The sequence below is a fragment of the Nomia melanderi genome, chromosome 9 (genome assembly GCF_051020985.1).
Source record: "Nomia melanderi isolate GNS246 chromosome 9, iyNomMela1, whole genome shotgun sequence".
In the NCBI taxonomy this organism is placed as follows: Eukaryota; Metazoa; Arthropoda; class Insecta; order Hymenoptera; family Halictidae; genus Nomia; species Nomia melanderi.
Genome location: NC_135007.1, coordinates 9,186,989 through 9,209,471, shown reverse-complemented (window position 1 = coordinate 9,209,471; position 22,483 = coordinate 9,186,989). Strand labels below are relative to the sequence as shown.

Here is a 22,483-nt window from a genome sequence, read left to right as displayed (position 1 = left end):
TAGATCCATTATGCTTGTACGTTAATACAAGAGGAACTCTGTTCCGTTGAAAAATCTTCAGCCCGATGTCTACCTCGAGTCTTCTATGTCGCGACATAACTCCAATTTCGTTTTCGACTATTAGCTCCAACGCTCACGGTACAATTTCAATTTTTCCAGGCCGAAACTATTTTTGGATCGACTCGGCAACGTATTCGCGCGGTTGCGAAATCGCGGTGTAGAAAGGGGAAAAGTTAAACTCGCGGCTGCGAAACTTCGGTTCCACCGGTGTCGAGTGCAACGAGCGCCGTTACGTCACGCACAAGGAACGAGCCGGTAACGTATCGCGTGTCCGATAAAAAATTGTTTATTATTCCGTTCATTCTTATGCACCGAATGCATTTCACCCGGAGGTATCGCGATCTACGAGAGTAGCTGCAATCCTCCATTATGAAAGGCGAGCATTGTGGGCCGCATGAAAACCGGCCTGTCCGCGATTCCGCGAGCTTTTTGCGGCGCCGATCTTATCCCCGGCTGTCTCGAAACCTAATGAAATACCGGGCTGGGTTTCTTCAGTTTTAGAAAGTTCGATCCGATCCTATCGGAAGTTTCGTTATCTGACGGCCGACCGCCGCTTATCGGCGTCAACGATCGACACGGATCCGTTTCGTTCGGTTCGGTTCGGTTCGGTACGATTCGACTCGACTCGACTCGACTCGACTCGACTCGCGTGGCCTATCAATGAGTTAACACTTGACATTTCGCTTGACCCTAATCTAATCGGCACTCATACTCACTGTTTACTTACTGAGCAACCCGCTTGTCGCTGCTCCATAACCGTAGCCGCTGTACGGCGCACTCGAGTATTGCGAGTATGCCGCGCTGTACGCGTAGTCACCACCACCTAAACAAATAGCAATAATAGGAACGTTAGAATCGGATATCTCCGACCAGTCACGAAGTTAGAAAGTGTGGCTCGAGTTTATCGCAACTTAACTGCGGCATTCAATGGATTCGTCTTTTTCTGTCAATTGAACCTCAAGGAGCTTGATACACGGGGTGTTGAATAAAGGTGGCTCATACAGTTACAATTTTTCTTCATTTACATAGGTGCCGATAGCATTAACAGTTTCCCAAAATCAACAACTCAATTTATCTTTCTCGTAATAACCGATAACTTCTTACAATGATACAACAGATTTCATAGAAATCCAAAGGATAATTAAATAACTGCAGAATAATTCAAACCTTCTTTACGTCTATACAAACTTACAAACCACCTTCTTCAATGTCTCCGACACTTCACAAAACGATTATCACCGAACAAATGAAAATTGAAAAAAAAGAAAACGATCTCGTCAGCAAGCAACAGCTTGCGTTTATCTACACACGGCTCTCAGCCTAGCTGCGAAGCTGGTAAGTCAGGCGCCGTCGGATAGGGCTCTGACTTACCCTTTGCGTGGAACGGTCCCGCAGAAGGTCACAAGCTGCTCTTACCCCGTGGTACGAGGGTCGGCTGTGCGATACTTAGATGATACAGGGGGTGTGTGTCTGTTCGGTACTCACCGGTGGCGTAATGTCCGAAACTGGGGAGCATCGTGGAGTACGGTGGTATCGCAGACGCTACCTGGGGCTGAGAAACTGGCGGCTGCAAGACCGTCAGTCCGGGATCGCCTCCGGGGGTGTTTGGGGCCGCGGGGGTGGCGTTTGTCTCGTTCTGCAACGAAATCGGGGGACTTTGCTCGCCCCCACCGGCCCCCACCCCCACATACGACACTGCGACGGTACTGCTCTCTGCTATGGCCATGCACAACACAACACGACATTCGAGTCAAGCACTAGCTAACGATCAGCGCCTTACGTCTAAAGCTTAATTAAATTTTTCTCAGGATTTGGTGGTTGGAACGGTGGAACGGGGATGGCGGAGGGGTGAACGGTCGCACATGGAATTTGTCCGTCGGTGAAACTCAACGACACGCGACGCCGGACTTTTTCTTTGGAGAGTTGCTTCACCTGACCGTAATTACCTACATGCGATTCTTTCAACAGGGATAATGGGGGCAATTATGTTCTAGGCTTTCTAGAATCGTAGGAGGAAGATTTCCCTTTTTGTTTGCGGATTCGTAACGTTCGTCCGAGGAATATTACGTTTGAGGGAGGATCGGAGACGAAGGATGTCGAATGATTTGTGGTGAGAAGCTAAGCGAGGATATCGGGCACAATAGTGTCTCGGATTATTTTAGTCTTCCGTAGGAGTTGGGATGAGAATTCCTTTTCTTGAGGATCTGTCACATTTGATTTCTTCGTGAGATGCTAGGAAGTGACATTCTAAATGGAAGCTGTTTCTGTTTTATATTTTTGAATTTTCGTATATGAAATTAGGAATATGAATGAACTATGAAATATATTTTGCTGATCTTGAACTTCTTTGGATTTGTGGATTTTGTTTGGTGTTCGGGTTTGTACACATATCTTTTGCTTCACGGAATGCATGTGTAGGTCAGTGCACACTGATCGGCAACTGGATTAGTTTGGATGTTCACGTTATCCGAGGCATTGAATCGTATCGGGCGACAAGGCGCAAGTGTGACCGGGTCTTGCTACCGTAAGAAAACTAAAGAGGTGGCGAACTCACCGCTGGTGTGGTAAGGAGACATGTTAGCCCCGTCCAATGTTTGGCTCAATTTTAGTTCTTGCATCGTCAGTGGCGCGAGCGGCGTCAAAGTACCACCTGCTATTAAGGGATCCCCATTTCTCCGTTATTGCGATTCTCGTATCGTTGGCTGGCGATCAAGGCGGAACATCGACCAATGGAAACCTCTATCAAGCTACCGACGCGAAATTTCTTACGAACGATCCACCGAACGATTCACCGAATTCCTCGTAAACCCTCTATCGACTCTGTTCGTCGACAGAGGGAATTGGGATTGTTGTTATTGGGTCTTTCACGAACTTCTATAGCAGGGTGTTCGGCCCTCGCGAACTCGATCAAGAATCTCGGCATCGGAACGGCCCGGCTCGTACATATTAACGGGGAGAGCCAGCAAGCCGTGGAATCGACTTGGCCCGGGCCGCGCCGTCCTTCAAAAATTCTTCGATCCCAGCCGAAGATCCCGATTGAATTTCATGAGATGAAGCGGCCGTTACACGCCTCGGTTCGTCCATTCCGGGAAGCACCGAACGAAAAGAACTCGCGGTGCGGCGTGAGCGAGTTGCTCGCAACACGTGCGCGCCGGAGAAAGTTCCCCGCTGCGTGTGTGTATGGTTACGTACGCGACCGTGCATGTACGCGCATCGATACTCTCTTTCTGGTGTGAGTTGCGTCTTTCCTTCTACGTTCCGCCGTTGATCGCTTCGCCGTTAAACGACTCAAGGATAGACGATAGAACGGACAGAGAGAGAGAGAGAGAGAGAGAGAGGGAGAGAGAGAGAGAGAGAGAGATACAGAGAAATAGAGAGACAGAGAAAGATAAAGGGTGGAAAAACAAAGAAAGTTTGAGAAACCGTGAAATTCACAGAACAAGTATGAGAGACCAAAGATTAAAGAAGAGACGAGAAGAAAAAAGAAACAGAAAAGTAAAGGGATACCCTAACCGCCAGTCTACGCAGGGATTGCGGGTGTCTGAAGCGAAAGTGGTCCGAGTGAACCGAAAGACGGGCTGTATAGTGGGGTAAGTGGGTGGTAGGGGGTGGAGAGACCGCGAGGTAAGAGACATACACTCCCGAAGCTGAAAAGACCGAGAGACTACCACCAGGCGGAGTGGTGTGTTCCGCCACCTCTTCTGGCACCGTTGTCGCTGCTCAGCACAGCTCATGCATTATTAAAGCCATGTATTTAGCCGATATGGGTATGCAAAGCAAGACGTAAGCCGCAATAATAAGCGTACAGGGTGGAGGGACGGATGAGAGAAGAGGTGGAGAAAACGGCGGGGAGAAGGAATTAGAGAACGGTGAGAAAGGGGTGGTGGTGTTGGTGGTGGTGGTGGTGGTGTGTGGGTCATTGGTGGGGGCTAGAAGGATAGAGACAGACGATGGTGGTTTGGTGGGTCGACGCGAAAGGAGCCTTGGTACACGGGGCATTATATACAAGAGGTTGTGGTGCACACACTGTCCGGGGATTTCTGTGCGATAGGAGGGGTTGACAGAAAGGAGGGTGCAGGAGGGTCGAAAAGAGAGAGAGTAGAAACAGAGAGATAGAGAGGGATCGGCCGCTCACCTATGGTGCCCCCTATGGGCGGGGTGTAGAGATGGGGCGTTTGCGCCTGCGTCATCGTGCTGATGGTGCCCAGGGAGTCGTACAGCTCGGCGGAGGTGGCAATCGCGTTCCCGGGGAATCCTCCGTGTTCGTAGTAACCTCCGCCGCCGCCACCTCCGCCACCTCCGCCGCCACCACCGCCGCCACCACCGCCGCCGCCGCCTCCACCGGTCCCAGCGCCGTTCGTGCCCGCGGTCGCACCACCGCCTCCGCCGCCTAGCTCGCTCAGGAGTTTGTGCTCGTCCTTGATGCTCCATTTACTCGACCACAGCTGTAACAGAAGGCGGATGCTTGAGGCAAAGTTCGAGTGCCCGGAGAACGGGCTACTTGTTCACGGGGAACGGCTATGATTGACTTAGCTACTGGCTTTCACGAATTTTTCTTCGATTAGTCTTGTCTTTTTTCAGGGAGATTCGTTGAATATTATGCTAGATTTAGGTGTTGTACGGTACCTTGGTAGATTGTTCATCTTGTTGGTTTTAAATTGGATACATGGCAATTGTGATCCGTTCTTTCAGATCTCAATGCGACTAGACTCAAATTCTAGTGCTAGGCGGCGATAGTTGCAAAATGTTAGTCTCATATGGCTAGTCGTTTAAATAAACTGGCTACAAATGTTCAATCTACCACTGGAATAACTAGATTTTTCTTCTCAATTCAAGTCTATAGTAAAATAAGCAAGACAGATTTATATATTTCATTGAGTCTTTGGTAACCAAAGTGGTATACAGTCCGCAAAGAAACAAAGTACCGGCAGCATGCGTTCCCAATTACCGCATTCTCGGATACTCACATTCGAGTACAATTGGTCGCCATTGTAGTTGCTCCTCTGCCTCTTCAGGTCGTCCTCGGGATGATCATTCAGGTCTCGGTTGTCGTCTGCAATCATATTACCACTGTGTAGTAGGATCTTCAGCCTCCGCGATACAACGAAAGCGACCCGTTACCCTCCCGCCGGGGTGCCGCGTAATCAAACCGAACACCCGTGTACGAGAAGTATCGTGGCAAAGGATAATCGACGACACGGGGGTGGGGGGTGAACGGAAAGGAACGAGCGGTCGGCGGAGCATCTCCCAGCGCGATCGTCGCTATCTGCGCCGGTGGGGCATACGTGGCCGTCTATGGCCGCGTGTTACCCACGAATCAAGACACAAATTAAACGTGGCCGGACGAAACCTAAATTGAATCTGTCGGGGCGGACGGGTTGAACCGGGTTGCGGGCGGTACGCCGCGGCCGTAGACGGTGTGTATGGCATTGATAGATAGAGAAACAATTTCGATTCCATTATATGTCTTTATTATCTCCCGGCCATCCCAGCGGTTTAATATAGAAACAAGCACGTGGGACGAGTGTCGGTACGTTCGGCCGGGTAGTAGGGGTTGTCAGAGAACGCGAGGCGAGGGGGTTGGAAGGACGGTCACCGCTATACCCTTTTAGTGGCCGGCCGCGGGGGTGGTCGGACCGGGGAAGGATGAAACTGACCAACGTTTCCAGCCGAGAGAAGGGTGGCAGGAGGGAGAAACGGACGAACGTTCGGGGTGGGGGTAGATGGCCCAACGTTCGGGTATCTCGAATAATTAAATGACCATCCGAGGGTAGATGGGTGGAGTACCTAGCATAGGGCTCGTTAAACCTCCCTGTCCAGTTGTGATTGTCCGGCCGGTCGACGGTCCCGACCATTCGACCGGCAGGGTTTGTTCCTGGACCGCTATAAACCCCCCCGGCTGCCGCCACCCTCACCTTCATCCCTCCGCCGCCGCCGCCCGTTTCAAACACGGCACACCGGTACCCGTTGGCTTCCATGAACTTGCTTGAATTTTACGATTCGATCGGCCGAGTTAATCGTGCTCTCTGGTAGCTAACCTCGCCGGGCGCTGGTTCTCGTGTAACGGCGGCCGGCGCAGATTTCATTAGAGTTTAGGACGCGTTCGGGAATTCGTTTAATAGGTAAGAATTGGAATTGGTTGCCGGTGCAGGTAGGGTTGATTAATTCGAGCGGACTTTAAGTGGAATTTTTCGATCGTTTATTTTGTCGGATACTATGAAAAATCTGTGTTACGAGGGAGTAGGTACATAATAGGTCAATGGAAATGGATTGGCTCGAGTGGAAGAGACGATGAGGGAACGTTATGAGAGAAATCGATTGGGGCGGAATCGCGGAGAGGTCTATAAATTCGGCATGCTTTGAGCGCGTTGTGCTGTCTAATGCAAATTCTTGTAGTTTCTGCGATACAACAGTCACTGGTCCTTGACAGATTTGACAGAGGTTGAGTTATGGCGGAAGGAAGGTCAGCGTTTCTCCCCACGAAAAGAGCAGTAAATCGAATAATTCGATTGATGCCCCGCGAGGGCAAAAGCGTACACGCGCGCCGGCTACCGAGCGTCCGCGTTATTCGAAAGCAATTGAGTCAATGTTAAGCAATACAATACACGGGTAATAATGGACTCTGGGGTGAATCTGGTCCCGGTGTTGCGTCCCCTACCGTGCACGAATATAGGGTGGGACACGTCGGCCTTTTGGATTCCGCATAGGGGCAAAAGCGCGCAGATGTAACGCGACAACAAACAGCCCCGATAGATTGCAATGCTTCCCTCGAGAGGTTGTTCGTAAATTCGTAATAAGCCCCGGGGATTCTTCGATTCTAGGATGTCTTGAGTACTTTCCGAAACGCATCGACATCGGGGATGGTCAGTGATTTTTTAAGATGTTTCTTAACGAATTCATATCTAATATTCTGTAGCTGGACGACACAAACATAGAACTTTCTTTCCCGGAAGCAATGGATTACTCAACGCAAAACATTCGACTACATGCGTTTAACTATCAAATAACATACTGAAAGTATATTCTTTTTTAAAATCTTGCAAATCACTTCGATTATAAATTTCACAATAAAGAAAAAGGAACACATCTGTAATTCAAAATTGAAGTGATTTCAAGCACAAATTCCTCGGATTCTCAAATGATTTCACATAAAAACGAAGAACCAAGGTATTATCCCGAACAGCTTACCATTTATATCAATCACAACTGAAGTTTCCCGAGGCTGAAGCAATAAGATTAAACTTAAAGACAATATAAATATGAAGCTCCACCTATTAACAGTTTTGCGTCGTTCCAACAGTGGTCCGGATTCCTATGAATTTCGGAAAAAAGCGACGATTCCGCGGAGCGCTTATAGCTCCCCGGATCGTTCGCGTGTCCTCGATCAAAGAGTCCCATGGACGCGTTTCGTGTCGAGAGGTGTATCGATTCGTACGTGGCGAGTAGAGCGGTGCCGATGGTACACGAGTAATTCGATATAATCGGATTATGAGAGCGGCGATATGCGGTCGCAAAAGTGGTCGCGTTCGCGGCGAGAGCATTCAGTGTTTTGCGGCCGCGGAGGGTACGCGTATTAGATTATAAACTTCACAGACCACAGCGGCTCCTATCCCGACCCAACGACACATTAGTCTCCCTGTCCTCCTGGGAGATCATCGATGTATCCGGCGAGCACCTTTTAACCGGCTGGAATTTCAACGAGCGAGCCGATGACTCTGGCCTGCGGTGGACGTGTAATATATTGTAGCCGGACCGAACAAAAATTTCAGAAAAAGGAAAAACCCCGTCGCGAATCGTAGAAAACCACAGGACATATCCAGCGGATCGATATTCCGCTCCTTTTTTTCCCTATGTAACGCACTTATACTACATACCACGAAGGGTGCAGACGGATGAAGGGGTTAAAAGTGCCCTTGAACAGAATTAATCCAAGAATCGAGCATTCCGCAACTCATTGAGGAGGAATCTTTTGTGCGAAAATAGAACAAGAATTGCTAATCCGAGTTATTTACGAAACTACCCTTCTAATCAGGAGGTGGGGTTGGTGCTTGATACAGGCAAATCAGAAGCACGTTGTAACTCTACGTTGAATCCGACTATGAAGAAATTATATTCGAGGCTTTATGAATGAGGAGTTTTTAAAATGTTCAAAATATTTTTATGGAAAAGTTCTATGTAAGCAGCCAACCATAAGGATTCGCTAATATATTGACTTTTCTCAAAAGGATAACTAATCATATAGTTATAAAATCAACACACCAAACTTTATGTTTAATTCCAACTAATTCTCTTCAATTGTCTGGAACTTGTGTGAAAGAATAGGTTACGAAGTACTGACTAGTTATGGGTCAGGGAATCACGATCCAAGAACAAAGGTGGAGGGATCGGAGAAATTCGATTCGGTTGGAACAAAAAAGAGATCCCTTCGTTGCTGACCCATTCGCACCTCGAGGAATTAATAGCCAATTGGCGCAGGTTCGGCGTAGGAGACGTAGCTCCGAAGCTACTCGCTCGTTCGAGGCTGCTTCGGTCACGTGTATGCGGCACGTGTCGGGAATATTTCGGGCCGCGTTATTCACGCAATGACAGCAGAATGAATCGCGGCACGTGCCGTGCGACATTTGACTGATAACCTTGCCGCGTGTGCGGCTAATCTTGGCCGAATCGCCGCGACACTGCGGACTCGTTGGCTCGATTGCTGGCAAACAAGATGATCGGCCAGATAAGTTCTCCTTTGAATCAGATTAGAAACTGTTTACCCTGCCCGTAATAACGCTCCGATAAGCCAACCACCGGTTGAAACTGCGTTCGAGCAACACCGTTGTTCGCAATTGATCGTCGGATCTTTCACCCGGGGTAAGATAATCGTCTACCGGGCCCTTTGTCCCGTGTTAAATAAGACGAAAATCCCGAGACAATAAGATCTCAGAAATTCAACGGGACGACCGGTCGGAGACGCGATTCCGCCACGGAACGGTTCAACTTCCCCATTGTTCCTGATCCTCTGCCGCGCGAACCCGGGCGAAACTCGTGCCGATTTACTCGGCTGTGACCGAGCCGATCCAACAAGTGATATCTTGTTTCTTGCCTCGCTTTATATAACGCCGCCTAACTATTGTAAGTGAAATGTAGCCGCGATACGTTGCGATCCGATCTCCGGTTTATATAAGCGCCACGGAGCAGTTCCTTCTTTTTTTTTCTCTTCTCCGTGTGTCCCCCGTTTTCGAGCGTAAACACGTTTTCGAGCGATACGAACAATCCGGTGATTCTCCGATCGCGGGAGTCGTCGTCTGTGATCCGCAGAGGAGCCCTATATCACGGGGGTCGAGGGATCATCGACACGAAGAATTCAATGACTCACCGTCTTCGGTGCGTTTTCTCTTGATGCTGTTGCCGTTGGGATCCTGATGGTGAGCCGGGATTCCCAGGATGCCGCTGATGCTGTAAGCGTTGGGAGCGGTTGCAGCCGGATGACCCGTCGCAGTTGCAGGTGCATGGGCTATCACCGACACGGAACCACCTGATCCTGGCTGACCTTGTTGCTGACCTTGCTGCTGCTGCGCCTGCTGTTGCTGATGCGCGTGTTTCGCCTTCTCCGCCGCTTTGTTCCTCACGATCCTACGGACAATTGAATCGGCCGTAGAAAGTTGATCAAATGAAGATCGATCACTGTGGATGCATTGTATCGTGTGCAAGAGGAAATCTTACAGGGCAACTCCTTAATTCGTTATATCACGTATACGATAATAACGCGAAGGATACCATAAAAATGTTCTCAAATTATAAGTTTCCGTTATAAATAACACAGGTGCATCAGAAAACTGATGCGCTGGTTATGCTAATTCCATCGAAATCAGCAACAACACTCGTTTGGCAATGAACGCATCTTAAGAACATTAACTGCCTGAGGTCCAGCATTAAGTGGTCTCCACTATAATGTATTCTTACATAAATTTAAATTTATTAGTGTACACATTCTACTTGGACGTATAACCTCGACATTGTAAAGGTCTCGATAACATGAATTAATGTGGCGCTCGGCAAACGAAAAGAAACATCCTAGAACACCGATAACTTCCTTGGATTCTACCTAATGCACGAAAGTTGTGAAAAAATCTTCCACAATAAAATCTTCTGAGTTGTCATTGAAAAAGAACTTCTCTCGTAGAATGTTCAACGCAAAAACCTTCCAGTCTCAAAGTCAATTCCCAACCTCTTCCGACTTTCCCAAGGATGACTGGAAGTTATCAAATACCGATCCCGAGTCAGGGGGCCTGGATGATTAATTAAGATTACGCGGGTCAGTTCGCGCACGATCATTCTGCGCGGGCAACGCCGGTTACCGGGTTCCGCGGCACTCAAGACGCGAACTCGAGCACGCATCAGCACTCTTGGGATGTACTCGCTCGTGCGTGTGTACGGTAGGAGCGTGTGTCGTTCGCCATTGTTACGGCGAAGCCGGCCGGTGTGCGTCCGCCTTCGATATAGAATAGCCGCGTGACTCTGCGGAACGGTCGCATATCATAATCGCATCGAGGAGTCCGCGGACATCGGCCGGCTATAACGAAGTTCCGCGCCCATCCCCCTCTGTCTCCGTCGCTCCTTTAAGCCGCCATCCGGCCGCGCACCGACTGCTTATTATCCGTGATATATTGTGCGTGTGGTTTCAATGGTCAGCCGGGCCGACGTTGGTATCAATTATCCCGGCGAATATTCACAGTGGCGTTGTTAATCTCGCCGCGTGCGAGTTACTACATACTACGCGACGCGGAAGATGCCGGCACTGAGCGCCGAGAGGCGACGATGACCGCCGGCTACGCCCTACGAGCACGTTCGGAAGTTCTCGGGTACCGCTACCAACGCGTAAAACTCTCTTTGAGGAGAGTGAGCGAGTCGAAGGATGATTGTGATCACGGAATGAAGATGAATATTATAGTACTTAGGATTTTAAGATATTTTTAAGAAGCGTGAATGCGGGAATGAGTACGAGCGAAGGACGATAAAAGAGGAAAGCCTCACGGTCGAGGGAAAGTGGACTAAACGTCACAAGGTTTCCAGTTCAGGTGTGAAGGGCTGTGTTTGAGGGTTCGTGGAAAGTGCGAGTGAGAATGATTGTAGGGGTGAGAATGATTTTGAGTGCGAATGTCGGAAAGAGAGTCTGGGAAGAGGGAGTCGTGCGTTTGACTTCGTGGCAGTATGTTGTGTGGTGTTTTAGTATGTCGCTAGTATGTAGTTCCTTATATTTAGACATTATTTGTTTTGTTATTAATAGGCGTAGTTATTTGTTAGAGTTTTCTATATTTCTGTATATTATTCCGGACCTACACATGTATACAGTGTAATATTTAATTACGTGTAGGAATGATTTTGTGAATGGAAGTTCGTTAGATGAATAAGGTTTGAGAGGATGTTTGGAAGTTCACGACGGATCTTCTAAAATCCATTAGTGTGAATAGATATAAATAACTCCGCTTTTATCATTTTTCATACATTGTTGGGTATTCTTGAATGAAATTCTGTTGGAGTGTAAAGATACTGAATTACAGAAATGAATTACGTGTTTCTAGTCGCACGATTGGAGAATCGATTAAATTAACAGGCAAATGAAGAATTAATGGAAATTGTAGTCAACCCTATTGACGAGACAATCCGTTTTTCTCTGCGTGACAGGTTAATGGAAATCGGCGACCAGAAATTTTTCAACTGCAGCGTGTACCACCCCGTTTTTCGGGATTTAGTGGTCTCGGTGGTAACTCTTCGATGAATTTTACGTACGTAGAATGGGCGAGTGATTTCTCATCGCGACGAGCCGGCGCGTAACGGATCGACGTTAAGTCCTTCGTTTCTGTCGTGGATGTGTTTGCGGGCTAGGTAATCGTGGGGGTGCGAGCTACGGCGATCAATCAGATGACACCTGTTGCCCAATCTCCCTGGTTCGTTCGCCACCTTCGCCAATTCGCAACAATTAGCAACGATCCTTATCAGGGTTAGACTCTGGGGTGGTTGGATACCGAGGATCCTAAATCGTTGTTCTACCGGGGTATCACGATGGAACGTTCTGCCCATTGGAGCTTCGTTAATCCCACCATCAAGTTATGAATACATGAATGATTAAACGTAACTTTTCCAGAAATAATCATTGCACTGTCTATAAATATTTATAAAATTTCAGACTGTATCGAAGCGTTAAATTCTTTGCGTTTGTTTTCATTATAAAGTGTTTCATTCGGAAAAAGTAGAAGCATCGTCAGATTCCAAAGATTCTACCGCAGAATTTACAAATACATTCAACAGTATATCACATTTGTAAAATTACTCAAGACGACATTTTATAAAGTATTAGATTCATTTAATATGTTTTATATATCTACGTCATTATATATTGAATGTTATATATCCACTAATTCCTCGTGAATATTAATACAAAATAAGAAATAAATAATTAATTCCAGTCACGTATTCTCAATAATTAAAAGTTGTCTAATGTATGATAGTATATCATACATCGTGACCGTTGTAGTCATACGAGCATTTTGGCTTTGATCAAAGGGTAAAGATCTCGACTGTAACCGCCTCAGTGCTTTGAACCGTTTTGATCACTGAAAGTTCAAATAAGAGGAATGTCCATGGTAACGCATAACGAACGCGGGCTATAATTCTAACGAAAAGCTGGACTAGCCCGTGAATGATGGAAATTCCGCGTGTAGCTTCCGCGAAGCTCGGTAAAACATAACGGGGTGAGTGGCGAGGTATAATGAGCGCGATTGCCGATCTAATAAGCGCAACAACGTCAGAGGAGAGTGTCCGTACAACAGGTGCAGATTTTATCGGCACACAGATGGTGCGAACCGTTGCCACACGGCGCGTTTCGTGGGCCGAGCAAACGGGAGATTTTCGTTGAAACTCATCGGCCGAACCCGTTCCTCGACTTCTAATTAGCATCGCGTTCGATGTACTTGTCCGTTATCGATGCATTTATAAGTATTAACGACCGTTAGCTGATTCGGTGCAACATGTTGCATGATTTATGTAACCCCGCCTCGCTGCCGAGAAATTTATACTGGACACAGTCTATTTCACATCTTCCAGCTCGCGCATCGCATTTTCACGTATAATAACCGGAAAAATTGCTCCTTGTTGCCGGAATATGTGTATATCTTAGGGGAGCGAAATGATTTCGGACTGCGATGTAGTATCCATTCTGGAAGGAAAGTTGCGAGGAACTCGCCGCTCCGTGAAAATTCGTGCTTTCCTTTTCTTGGTCAGCACGGTTCTTGTAATTCTTCTGTAGCTAATAAAGAAACATGTTGCTTTTCACGAAACTTTAGTAGAAAGTAGTTCTCATGAAAATGTAGACGGCAACAATCTTTAAAGATACTAGAAATGGGGGTATGAAATATACTTGTAAACAGCACAATTGCATATGTTTTAATCAAGAATCTATCGGAGAAAACAAATTTCTGAAATCTCTACTTGTTTAAATAACACATTAAAAAACTATTTCATTCAATTTTTCGATTCAATATCAATTCATTTTTTGTATAATTCATCAACACATGAATCTTTTGACTTCCGCTTTGCAGCAGACAATAATTTCATACAGTAATTTGCAGATGCAATATCAAGATCTCTTGCCAACGTTAACAAGAAACAGAACGATTAAAAATCTCTCCGTCATTCCTCTTTTCTCAGTATACCGCCTCCTTATTGTCCGTGCAGGTTCGTGCGTGTCCCGGTCGAATTTGGAGCAACGTTCCCAGATTTTATTGCGGCTTCGCGACTCTTCGTGGAGGCAGAAAGAGGGTGAAACTGTCGCTGCTGGAAAATCACATGGCGGTTTCCATTCACGAGGGGGATGGTCGCGCGGAGCTTCGCCAATCCTTCGCGGGAGCGAAAGAGGAGGAGTTTCCATCTCGCTCGCCGCGTTTCCTTCGAAGTTTCTCTGTCGCTCGCACGGTTACAACGCCTTGGAGAAGCCAGAGGTGGCGCCCGGAGGATGGCTGAGCAGAATTATGAGGGTAGAGCGTGTCGAGGGTGCCACGTGGGAAGAAGCTATGCCTCCCCTGGCGCCATCAGATCGTTCCCCAACGGCCACTCCTGAACTAAACTGCTCGACTATCTACCCTGAAGTGCCACCGAACCACCCCCGAAGTCAACTTTCCTCGGCCGTCGTTCCGAGCGCGTAAATGCCGGCGGTGTATTGCTTAAATCGCGATCAAATAAAAGGATAATTAAATAGGACGCGCAAATGCACCGGTATCCCGGCGTTAAAATCTACATTTTTAATCCCGCGCCGCTCGGCCTATGCTCTATAAATTTCCTGGCTTACCCAACCACTCGGCTGGCCGGGGAAATGAATTACTTCGGAATGTAAGTTAACCGTATAAATATTCAATGGTCGGTCGTACGGTTCTATTATACAAAAGAGAATGTTGCTGTATATATTATATTTGTAATACGAACTGCATTTTTATTAGACGTTGCCCAATCGCTTTCAACGAACCCAGTGTTCGTTTCAACTGTGAGTCTTAAGGAAACTTTGTACCGTCGATTCGTTAAATATAAATGAAACTCTTCCAGCGTATTGCCGTCGTTTCGTCAATTCGCGGTTCGCCACTGTTATGCCCTTAGCCCGCAATATTTGATAAAGCACCCCGACGCGAGGATTCTATCATGTGAATCGTAACATGGTTTACAACGCACGATTTCGACGTTAGCATGAGGTATAACGACCGCGTAACATCTCAGGTCGATACTTTAAGACACTCCCTCGTCTCGTAGCCGCTCTGGGCCAGCGTAAAGCTGTAGCTACGCAAAGACGTTCCGAGTGTGGGAGCAGAATGGTTGGCGCGGGGCGGCGTAGGGGGGACGGGTTCAGCCGTGCCACGGCTCTGGAACCACAAACTTTAATGTTGGCATTACTTTTATGCGCGACTTTATGCCAAGTATCCCATCAAATATATGACCCGCGCTCCTGCACGCTTCCCGCGGGGCGACCACCTCCGCCCCCACGCAACCCCCCTTTCTCTCTGCCGCTGTCTCCTCTCTCTTGCGCCAACCCCCGTTCCAGCGCGGGGCTAAATTATTGCGAATAAAACTTTATACTCAAATTACCTCTACGCCAACTTTATCGCATTTCGCCGGTAGACCCGCCTCTCCTCCCGGCCTCAGCCACCCTCTGACAGTTCGCCCCCGTCGTCGGGGGTTGGTGACTGGGCGGACTTAAATTCTCCACCGTGGATCGGGGTTAATTTCCACGGATTAAGCGCCTGTCTTGTCCCTTCGATTTTTCGCTAGGTCTTTTTAGGAATTATACGGTGATCAGTGTTGCCTTATCGCGGGTACTTCTTTTGGCCAGGGATAATCGGAGCGAGTTTCGAATAAATGAAGCTAGGGAATGGGAAATGTATTAGAGAGCTTGGATATTTTCGTTAGAAATTTTGTGTTATAGTTCTCAAGCATATACTAGGTGTTTCTATAAAATTTCAATTATGTAAGAGTCAGTGAGGTATACTCCATAACCCTGAAGATTAAACATTGTGAAAGTTACTTTTATTTTAAATTCCTCCGATACTACAAAGTCATCGCACAAAGCGTAGAAAACCTTTAAATCTCTAATACCTCGTACCGATCATCGAGACTTCTTTAAAACTCAGAAGCCATGAAGTAAACTACCCTATACCGACTTCGCAAGTTTCAAGAGGATTTTTAATAGCCAGGGATCCAACTTCTTCCGAAAGTTAGATGCTGGAATCGATTCTAGATCGGGAACTAGGACAATCCCCACGCGAGATCGCGGTTCCATGGTCGCGTTAATCCAGCTTCATTCGCGGCGTTAACGGGAACTTTAAAGTTATTAAGGGTCCCATTATAACCCGAAGAGGATTGCGGGGTATTTCGGGTGGCTTTCGAGGATTTACCAGTCTCGGGGCAGATGCTTCGATCCCCGTTTCTCTTTAACCCGGAGTCAAGAAAAGAGAGAGGCGAGATGGAAGTCGGTCCTAACGGGGGCTGCTGCGAGAGGAGAGAAAGAGGGTGCGCGGGACGCGCGAGAGAGATTCGCAGAACTATTCTGTCGAGCTGTAGACACAATACGGGACTCGCTCCACGGCCATTGTACGCCCTTCAGAGCCGCACAATGGTTGGAAAAGGTGTATCCTGATATTCCACCACCTCTCGAGAGAAGCCCGTAATATACCCCGAGCGCGCTGTACTTGCCGCTTCTCGGTATAGCACGGTGTGATTCTTGAACAAAAGCTGCTCCCGAGGACACGGGCTTTACCCGTTTCCCATTGCCGGTGTTGTCTTTCGCGCCAGGGCTAATTATTTTCGCCGGTTTCCTCCGCGGCGATCTCGACCTTTAATTCGAAATAATAGCCGATTCGAAGGTCCCAGTCTGGACCGCTTGCTGAACCTAATTCCGAGGAACATGGGATAAGTACCTACTTACTTTTGGCATGTATACTTTCGGCCGAAAGTTTAGTACCGTTTGATCGACGAGGAGGAACTTCAGATTTTTTTCATAGAGAAGAAATACGGGTGCATAGTGGAACGTTTATATATCACTTTGAACAATGATAGGATTACAAGTATTGATCTATGTTTGTTTGAAATAGCTTTAAATCGTTTTTTGCTTTTAATCAATTAAAATGCTATCGCGAAGAAGCGATAACCTAAAAATACTAATTACTATAACTTTTACTGTAAATATCTTCAAACGGCAAATCTCATGATCCATAAAGCAACTCAAAGCCTGCAAATTCAATGAACAACAGTATTTTTTAACTAATTTTTTTATTGCTATTTTCCATGTGAGTTATATAAACATAGAACATGGTTCACCTTCGCTTTGACTAAAATTCAAATCATGAGATTAAAAGTGAAAATAACTACAATCTTACATAGGACATTCCATTAGTTTTAAATGAAACTAAACGAAGGAATAATAGTATCGTAAAGTGTTCGATGCTCGAGCGCTAAAAGAAAATCGTGTCAAAAGTTCCTGCCGATGCCAAGGGTGTTCCTCGTATACGGTAGCAAACCAGGTATAGGTTGGATTTAAGCAGAGCACGGTATGATACCCTTGGACCGCATCCTAGACGTTTTGATGAAGTGCCCCCCCTCTCGGGTTCTAGGGACGAGTATATTATTATATCCGGGGACGTAGTTCGCATTGTCAAACAGCAGCTGCCTGCTTCGTACACACAACTATATTAACTGTGACACCGTACGGTCACGACGATACCCCGTGTTCCGTGTGTGCGAGCTCACGTGCATCGTTCGACGGCCGGGGCCGTGTTTGTGTGTTTGTTTGCGATTCCCGGCGTACCGGCAACAAAAGATGCCCTCCCGACAATGATACCGGCGAGTCAACAGTCACGAGGATCCTCTGAGCACAATGTAACACACGATTTATACTATATCGCCTTTGCCGACACTTCTCGCCCCTCGGACAGAGTCAAGAGGATATAGTCTATCTACAAACCATTATGCGTTTCGAAGCGGTGGGATTTATGCTCAAATCCCCCGTCAATTGATATGTTCCTAGATCCTTTCGATTTTTCTCGGTGTTTGTATTTTATGGTTCGCGTTTTATCGTTCGCATTGTCGTGTACATTTTCTGGGATGATATTACATAGTAATCTAGATTGATTATCATTGGTGAATTATCAATTCGATTTGGAGTCATTTTACGTTTTATATTGCTGCTGCTATTAGAACTATAATTATCTAATGAAGTTTGTAAGTCAGTTTATGATTTAATAGTATTAGCGAAAAACGAAATAGTTCGATGACTAGTGAAATGCTTCAATTACGTTAGTTTCAATTAGTTGCCGTATTTTTCAAAGGTTCCGATTATCAATGGATCAGGAATAGTTGCATTTTTGCAACACGTGATTGCGCTGGCAGAGGATTATATATGGTGTAATCTCAGTGGCGCGGCGGCGTATAAGCCGCGGCCGCTGACGTCGCCATTTTGTGCTACGCTCTATTACTAGGCATATTATGTTAGCGATGCTCTATACAATAATATTCGATTAAACTTCTCTGTGATTACTTTATTGCAGATCGCCGATTAATCTTCGAATATTCGTTGGTTCATTAACTGTCAATCATCTGGCGTCATCGAGCTATTAAACGCTCATTTCAGCGAGTCACTCTGCGCAGTGTAGAAATTCTATCTTTCCCTCGTTAGCAATATCGCCGGAATGATAATCCCTCCTGTCAGTCAGGGGGCGTTTGTTACACCATGATGAAGCCCATCGAATCTATTCACTAGTACTTATTAAATTACTTTTTTAATTTCCGCCATGCTTTTTGATAAACAAAATATCAACCCAACGCTATCGAATCCAAAGTTTCATGAAAAGTTCCTTCCCCTAAAAAATTTAGAACCCTTGGAACTTCCAAACGCGAAATCTAAAATCAGTTCCTTCATCAAATTTCCAAAACTGTCTAATAATTATTATTAACTGTCAATAATTATCGTATCAACCACAATCAACAAAGCAACTAAAAATCATTCCGAAATTCACCGTTTCAATTTTCCGCTCCAAGGTCTTTTCAAAAATTTCGCGAGCGAGGATCGTCGCTGGCGGCCGTCCGCCGGGACAATTTTGACGGTGCAGTGCCCGAGTAACTTTGCTATTCTAGCTCTCGGCCAAGAACAAAAGGGGACGGAGCATTATAGGCTGGCAGAGTAGGCGGCCATCCGGTTTCATTGCGGTTCCGTCTGTCCTCTGACGTTTCCACGGCAACCTGGATTGCGTATCTCGGCCGGCGTGGTCGTCCTCATCGTTGTCTTCCTCGTCATTGTTGTGGTTGTCGTCGTCCTGCTCGTCGAATCGACGTTCAACCCCTGAATGCTTTTACTCTCTTTCTCTTCCTGTTTCTTCCTCATACTCCCTCTTTCCCTTCCTCTTTGTCGCTCTTTCCCTGATATCATTCCCCTTCGTTTGTCGACGAACAGGGATACGGGGAACCCGTAATTGTAACTTCATTTGAGGCTAATTTTGGCCGTGGGGGTATGATGAAACGCGGTAATAATTGCGTTATCCAGACAAAGGACGGTTATGGATACGCGCCGCCGCCGTCGCCGACGCTCCCAACGCGGAGCGTCATCACCGGATCCTCCGCCCAACCCCGAGGGTGCTCTCGGATAAGGTAGGAGGGGTTTATCCGCTCTCTCGCTCGCTCCGGCTGCAAATATGGCTGCTTTAACGAAACTTCACCGGTACGGTGCACCATATTGTTTCCCTCCAACCGCGTGTGCACCTTTTAACCACCACCGGAACACGGGCATACTTTATTTTCCTTTCCTTCGCGGCGCTTCTGTTTCCCGGTGCCGCGCGGTTGCTCTCCTTCGCTGGAAATACTCGATCAATGTACAACTTTCTCGTGACGACTGAGCACTCGTGGAACGGAATGATGCGAGGCCAGTGATACTGCCTCGAATAACGAGGGTTTAAAGTTGTATTAATTGGATTGTAAGTTGACGTGTAAAGTAAACTGACGACGTCTGTGCTTTAAATATATAGGGGATGTTTTGAGAAGTTTATCGAAGAGGAGGATTTGATTTTGGAAAATTAGTTTCGTTAATTTAGTATTTTGATGTTTGTCGACTCGATCGTGTTGCGGTGAACGACGAATATGCGGTGTATTTCTTTTGATATGCGTAGCAGGAAGTATTTCATTAAACTAAATTAAAGCGTCTATTATAATTAGTATTTACTGATTGCGTGTAAATTTATTCTTTATAGAATTTTATAAATGAAACATTTCTTTGATATTATTAAGTTTCGATTTCTTCGATAGCAATCATTAACGGTTAAATTATTTATCAAAGCCTTAGAAGTTAGATGAAACCTCCAAGAAGCTAAGACAATTATCAACAGATTGATAGTTTCAAGCTAACAAGTTTCAGGCTCTTAATAAACCTTGCGTCTCCCGACAAACACACATCACTGCCAAAACCCGATCAATAGATCCGCCAGTCCGAAATTCGAAAAACTCAGCTTAGGAATACGTTCTCCAACGGTAGAAAGAAATATTTCGGCGGCGCAGAGGCGCGCGTCGCCGCTCATAAACCATCTCCACCATGAGAAAAGAAAGGGGAGCCAGAAGGTGGTCCTCCTCATCCCCTCGAGGAGCTACGGGACGAATACCGATTCGTCAGCGGCCGCGAGTAGAAGGAGGGTTCCTCCCGCTGAGTCGATGGAATGGTAAATAAGGCAGTCGGTAGGCAGGCGTTATTTATGGGGATGTAATTTAATAACTGAAAGATGAACAGGGAGAGATAGCAGTGACGCCGAGCGTAAAGCCGAAAGTGGCATGAAAGTAGCAGCCATCCTATTGGCCGCCCCCGGTCCCTGGCCTGCTGGAGAACAGCCGGCCATATGGCCTCGCTGCTCTCGCGCCGCTCGGAGGTTCCGGGGGTGCGAAATGATATGGAAGTAATGGAGAGCAAAGCAGACCCCGTTGCGCCTCTGCGAGAGATTGACCCGCACGATAGTGGGAAAGTAAAGGGAAAGGGGGAAGGAGAAAGACAGACCGACTCGGACGCGTTACTGTTCACCGGACAGAGCGATGACAGATTGATACAATTCCATCGAGATTCGCCGCGACAGATTTCCTGCCAACTGTTGTTGCTTCGCTGATCATTACGTCGAATTAAACTGACGGGGTGGACTCGATCAATCGACTACGTCGATCTCGAATAATAGATACGTCTAAAGATAATGAAGACACTTCTCCGGATCTACATCGATTTCATAGGGGAAGTGGTTGAAGGAATTCCTCTTTCGAGACTGCTCGCGAGAGAATTCGCTAGCGGAACGACACGAAAACTCGGGGAAGTCTTCCTCGAAGCTGTATATCGACTTCATCGAAGCCGCAAGAAAGGACGAAACGCTAGGCACACGCGAGACCGTTACGTCGGTGGCTGCGTCGAGGAAACGAGAAGAAGGAGGCTGTGAACCCGGCGTAAAGCCCTCGGGCGAACCTCGCTCCTTATCGATCTGCCCCTGAGACTCGCGCGACCAAGAAGGCACGACGAGGAGGGCCGGTGAGATTCGCCGGGACGAACGGGAGGGAACGAGAGGCCCGAACGAACCCGGAGGAGTCGAACGAATCCCGGAGTTTGTGTACGTGCGAGATAGACCTCGACCGAGAGACGACTACTCGAGCGTGACTCCGCAGCCGAAGCCGAGCCTATCAATATTTTCTCCCGAAATCCGGCGCGGCTCCATCGGCCGATATCTCTTTTCTTATTTTCCACTTCTTTGGCCTGGTTGGCCTGCGTCTTAACTCGCCTGACGAATGGGAGCAGCGGTTCCCATTCGTCTTCGCTAATTGGTCGATTTCGCGAGGAGGAAGCTCGATTTGTCCATTTTACAGATCCTCCCTTAGTAGTATCGGAGTTCTGATTCGAAACGGACGACGATCGAGTCGTTGCGTTGGACATTTTTCAACGTGCATGGAGCTTTGTTGAAAGATTGAGTTGACGGAATGGTAGTTTCGATTTTTGAGATCGGATTGAATTACTTTTTATTAGCGGTAGATTCGAGAACTGGAAATTCGTGAGATATGTCTTATAATATTAAATGTGAAATGTTATGTTAGTAATAAATGAATAATTTGGTGATTAAAATTATCTGTTAGCGGTGGTAAGCTTCTATCAATTCCGGTAAGTATGTTTTCACTTCAAATACTTAAAATGTATATGGAATAATTTGTATTCGATGAAAACAGGATATATAGAGGTTTAAATCCTCAATACCCGCTAAGTGTAGTTCCAGGTACAAATTCCAGAACGAATGAACCGCGACACGAATTTGACGCGTTCGTGTCCATTAAAGAACAGGGCAAAAAGGGGTGGAAGGGTTGCCCGGTCGGCGATTCCTGAAAGCAGAAACAAGCTCTGACCAGTTAGCGTCCAATCTTATCCCCGTTCTTCGCTTGTTTTTCCGCCATCCTCGATCCCGTCTCATGCTCAGGATATATAACTGTTATTTTTCGCGAAAGCCACTCCATTATTTCGCCTTCCTCGTCCGTCTTTTTTACCGGCACCGTGTCATCCCTCTCTCTTCCTCCTACTTCTGTCTCTCCTCCGCGGACTGTCCCATTTCGGAGTGCCCCGGCGAAGCGAGACAATACATTATATTAGCCGTATCATTATTTCTCCGTACGAAAGCTGGCTGGAAGCTAGAAAAACCGAGACACGCTCATAATGGGAGAAATCCCGGCGTGGCCGCGGCATGGCCGCTGATATTCCCAGTTCCTGTTACCACGGAGAGAAATCTCGCCCGATATTTCGCGTGTCTCCGTTAAAAGCTTCGAAATTCTCTTGTTTCCAAAGCCACCCCTATGCTAGCAGAATTTCACCCTCGATTTCGCTCCAACTCCCACCAAATTCACTCGTAAA

The 22,483-nt window shown here is 47.0% G+C and overlaps 1 protein-coding gene across 10 annotated transcripts in view; it reads right to left on the bottom strand.

The window, feature by feature from the left end:
* sv (paired box protein shaven) overlaps window positions 1–22,483 on the bottom strand; it is a 199,451-nt gene that overhangs the window by 4,371 nt on the left and 172,597 nt on the right. For 4 of the 10 annotated variants that reach the window (XM_076370608.1, XM_076370610.1, XM_031978474.2 and 1 more), the window contains 6 exons: window positions 9,422–9,678; window positions 5,028–5,113; window positions 4,196–4,505; window positions 2,615–2,713; window positions 1,546–1,776; window positions 788–883 (listed from right to left, as the gene is read on the bottom strand). In XM_076370608.1, the coding sequence (XP_076226723.1) occupies window positions 788–883; window positions 1,546–1,776; window positions 2,615–2,713; window positions 4,196–4,505; window positions 5,028–5,113; window positions 9,422–9,678 (1,079 nt within the window). Of the gene's footprint in view, window positions 1–776; window positions 884–1,545; window positions 1,777–2,614; window positions 2,714–4,195; window positions 4,506–5,027; window positions 5,114–9,421; window positions 9,679–22,483 lie in introns of all 10 variants that reach the window. The other 6 variants (XM_076370609.1, XM_076370613.1, XM_076370611.1 and 3 more) reach the window with 6 other exon arrangements.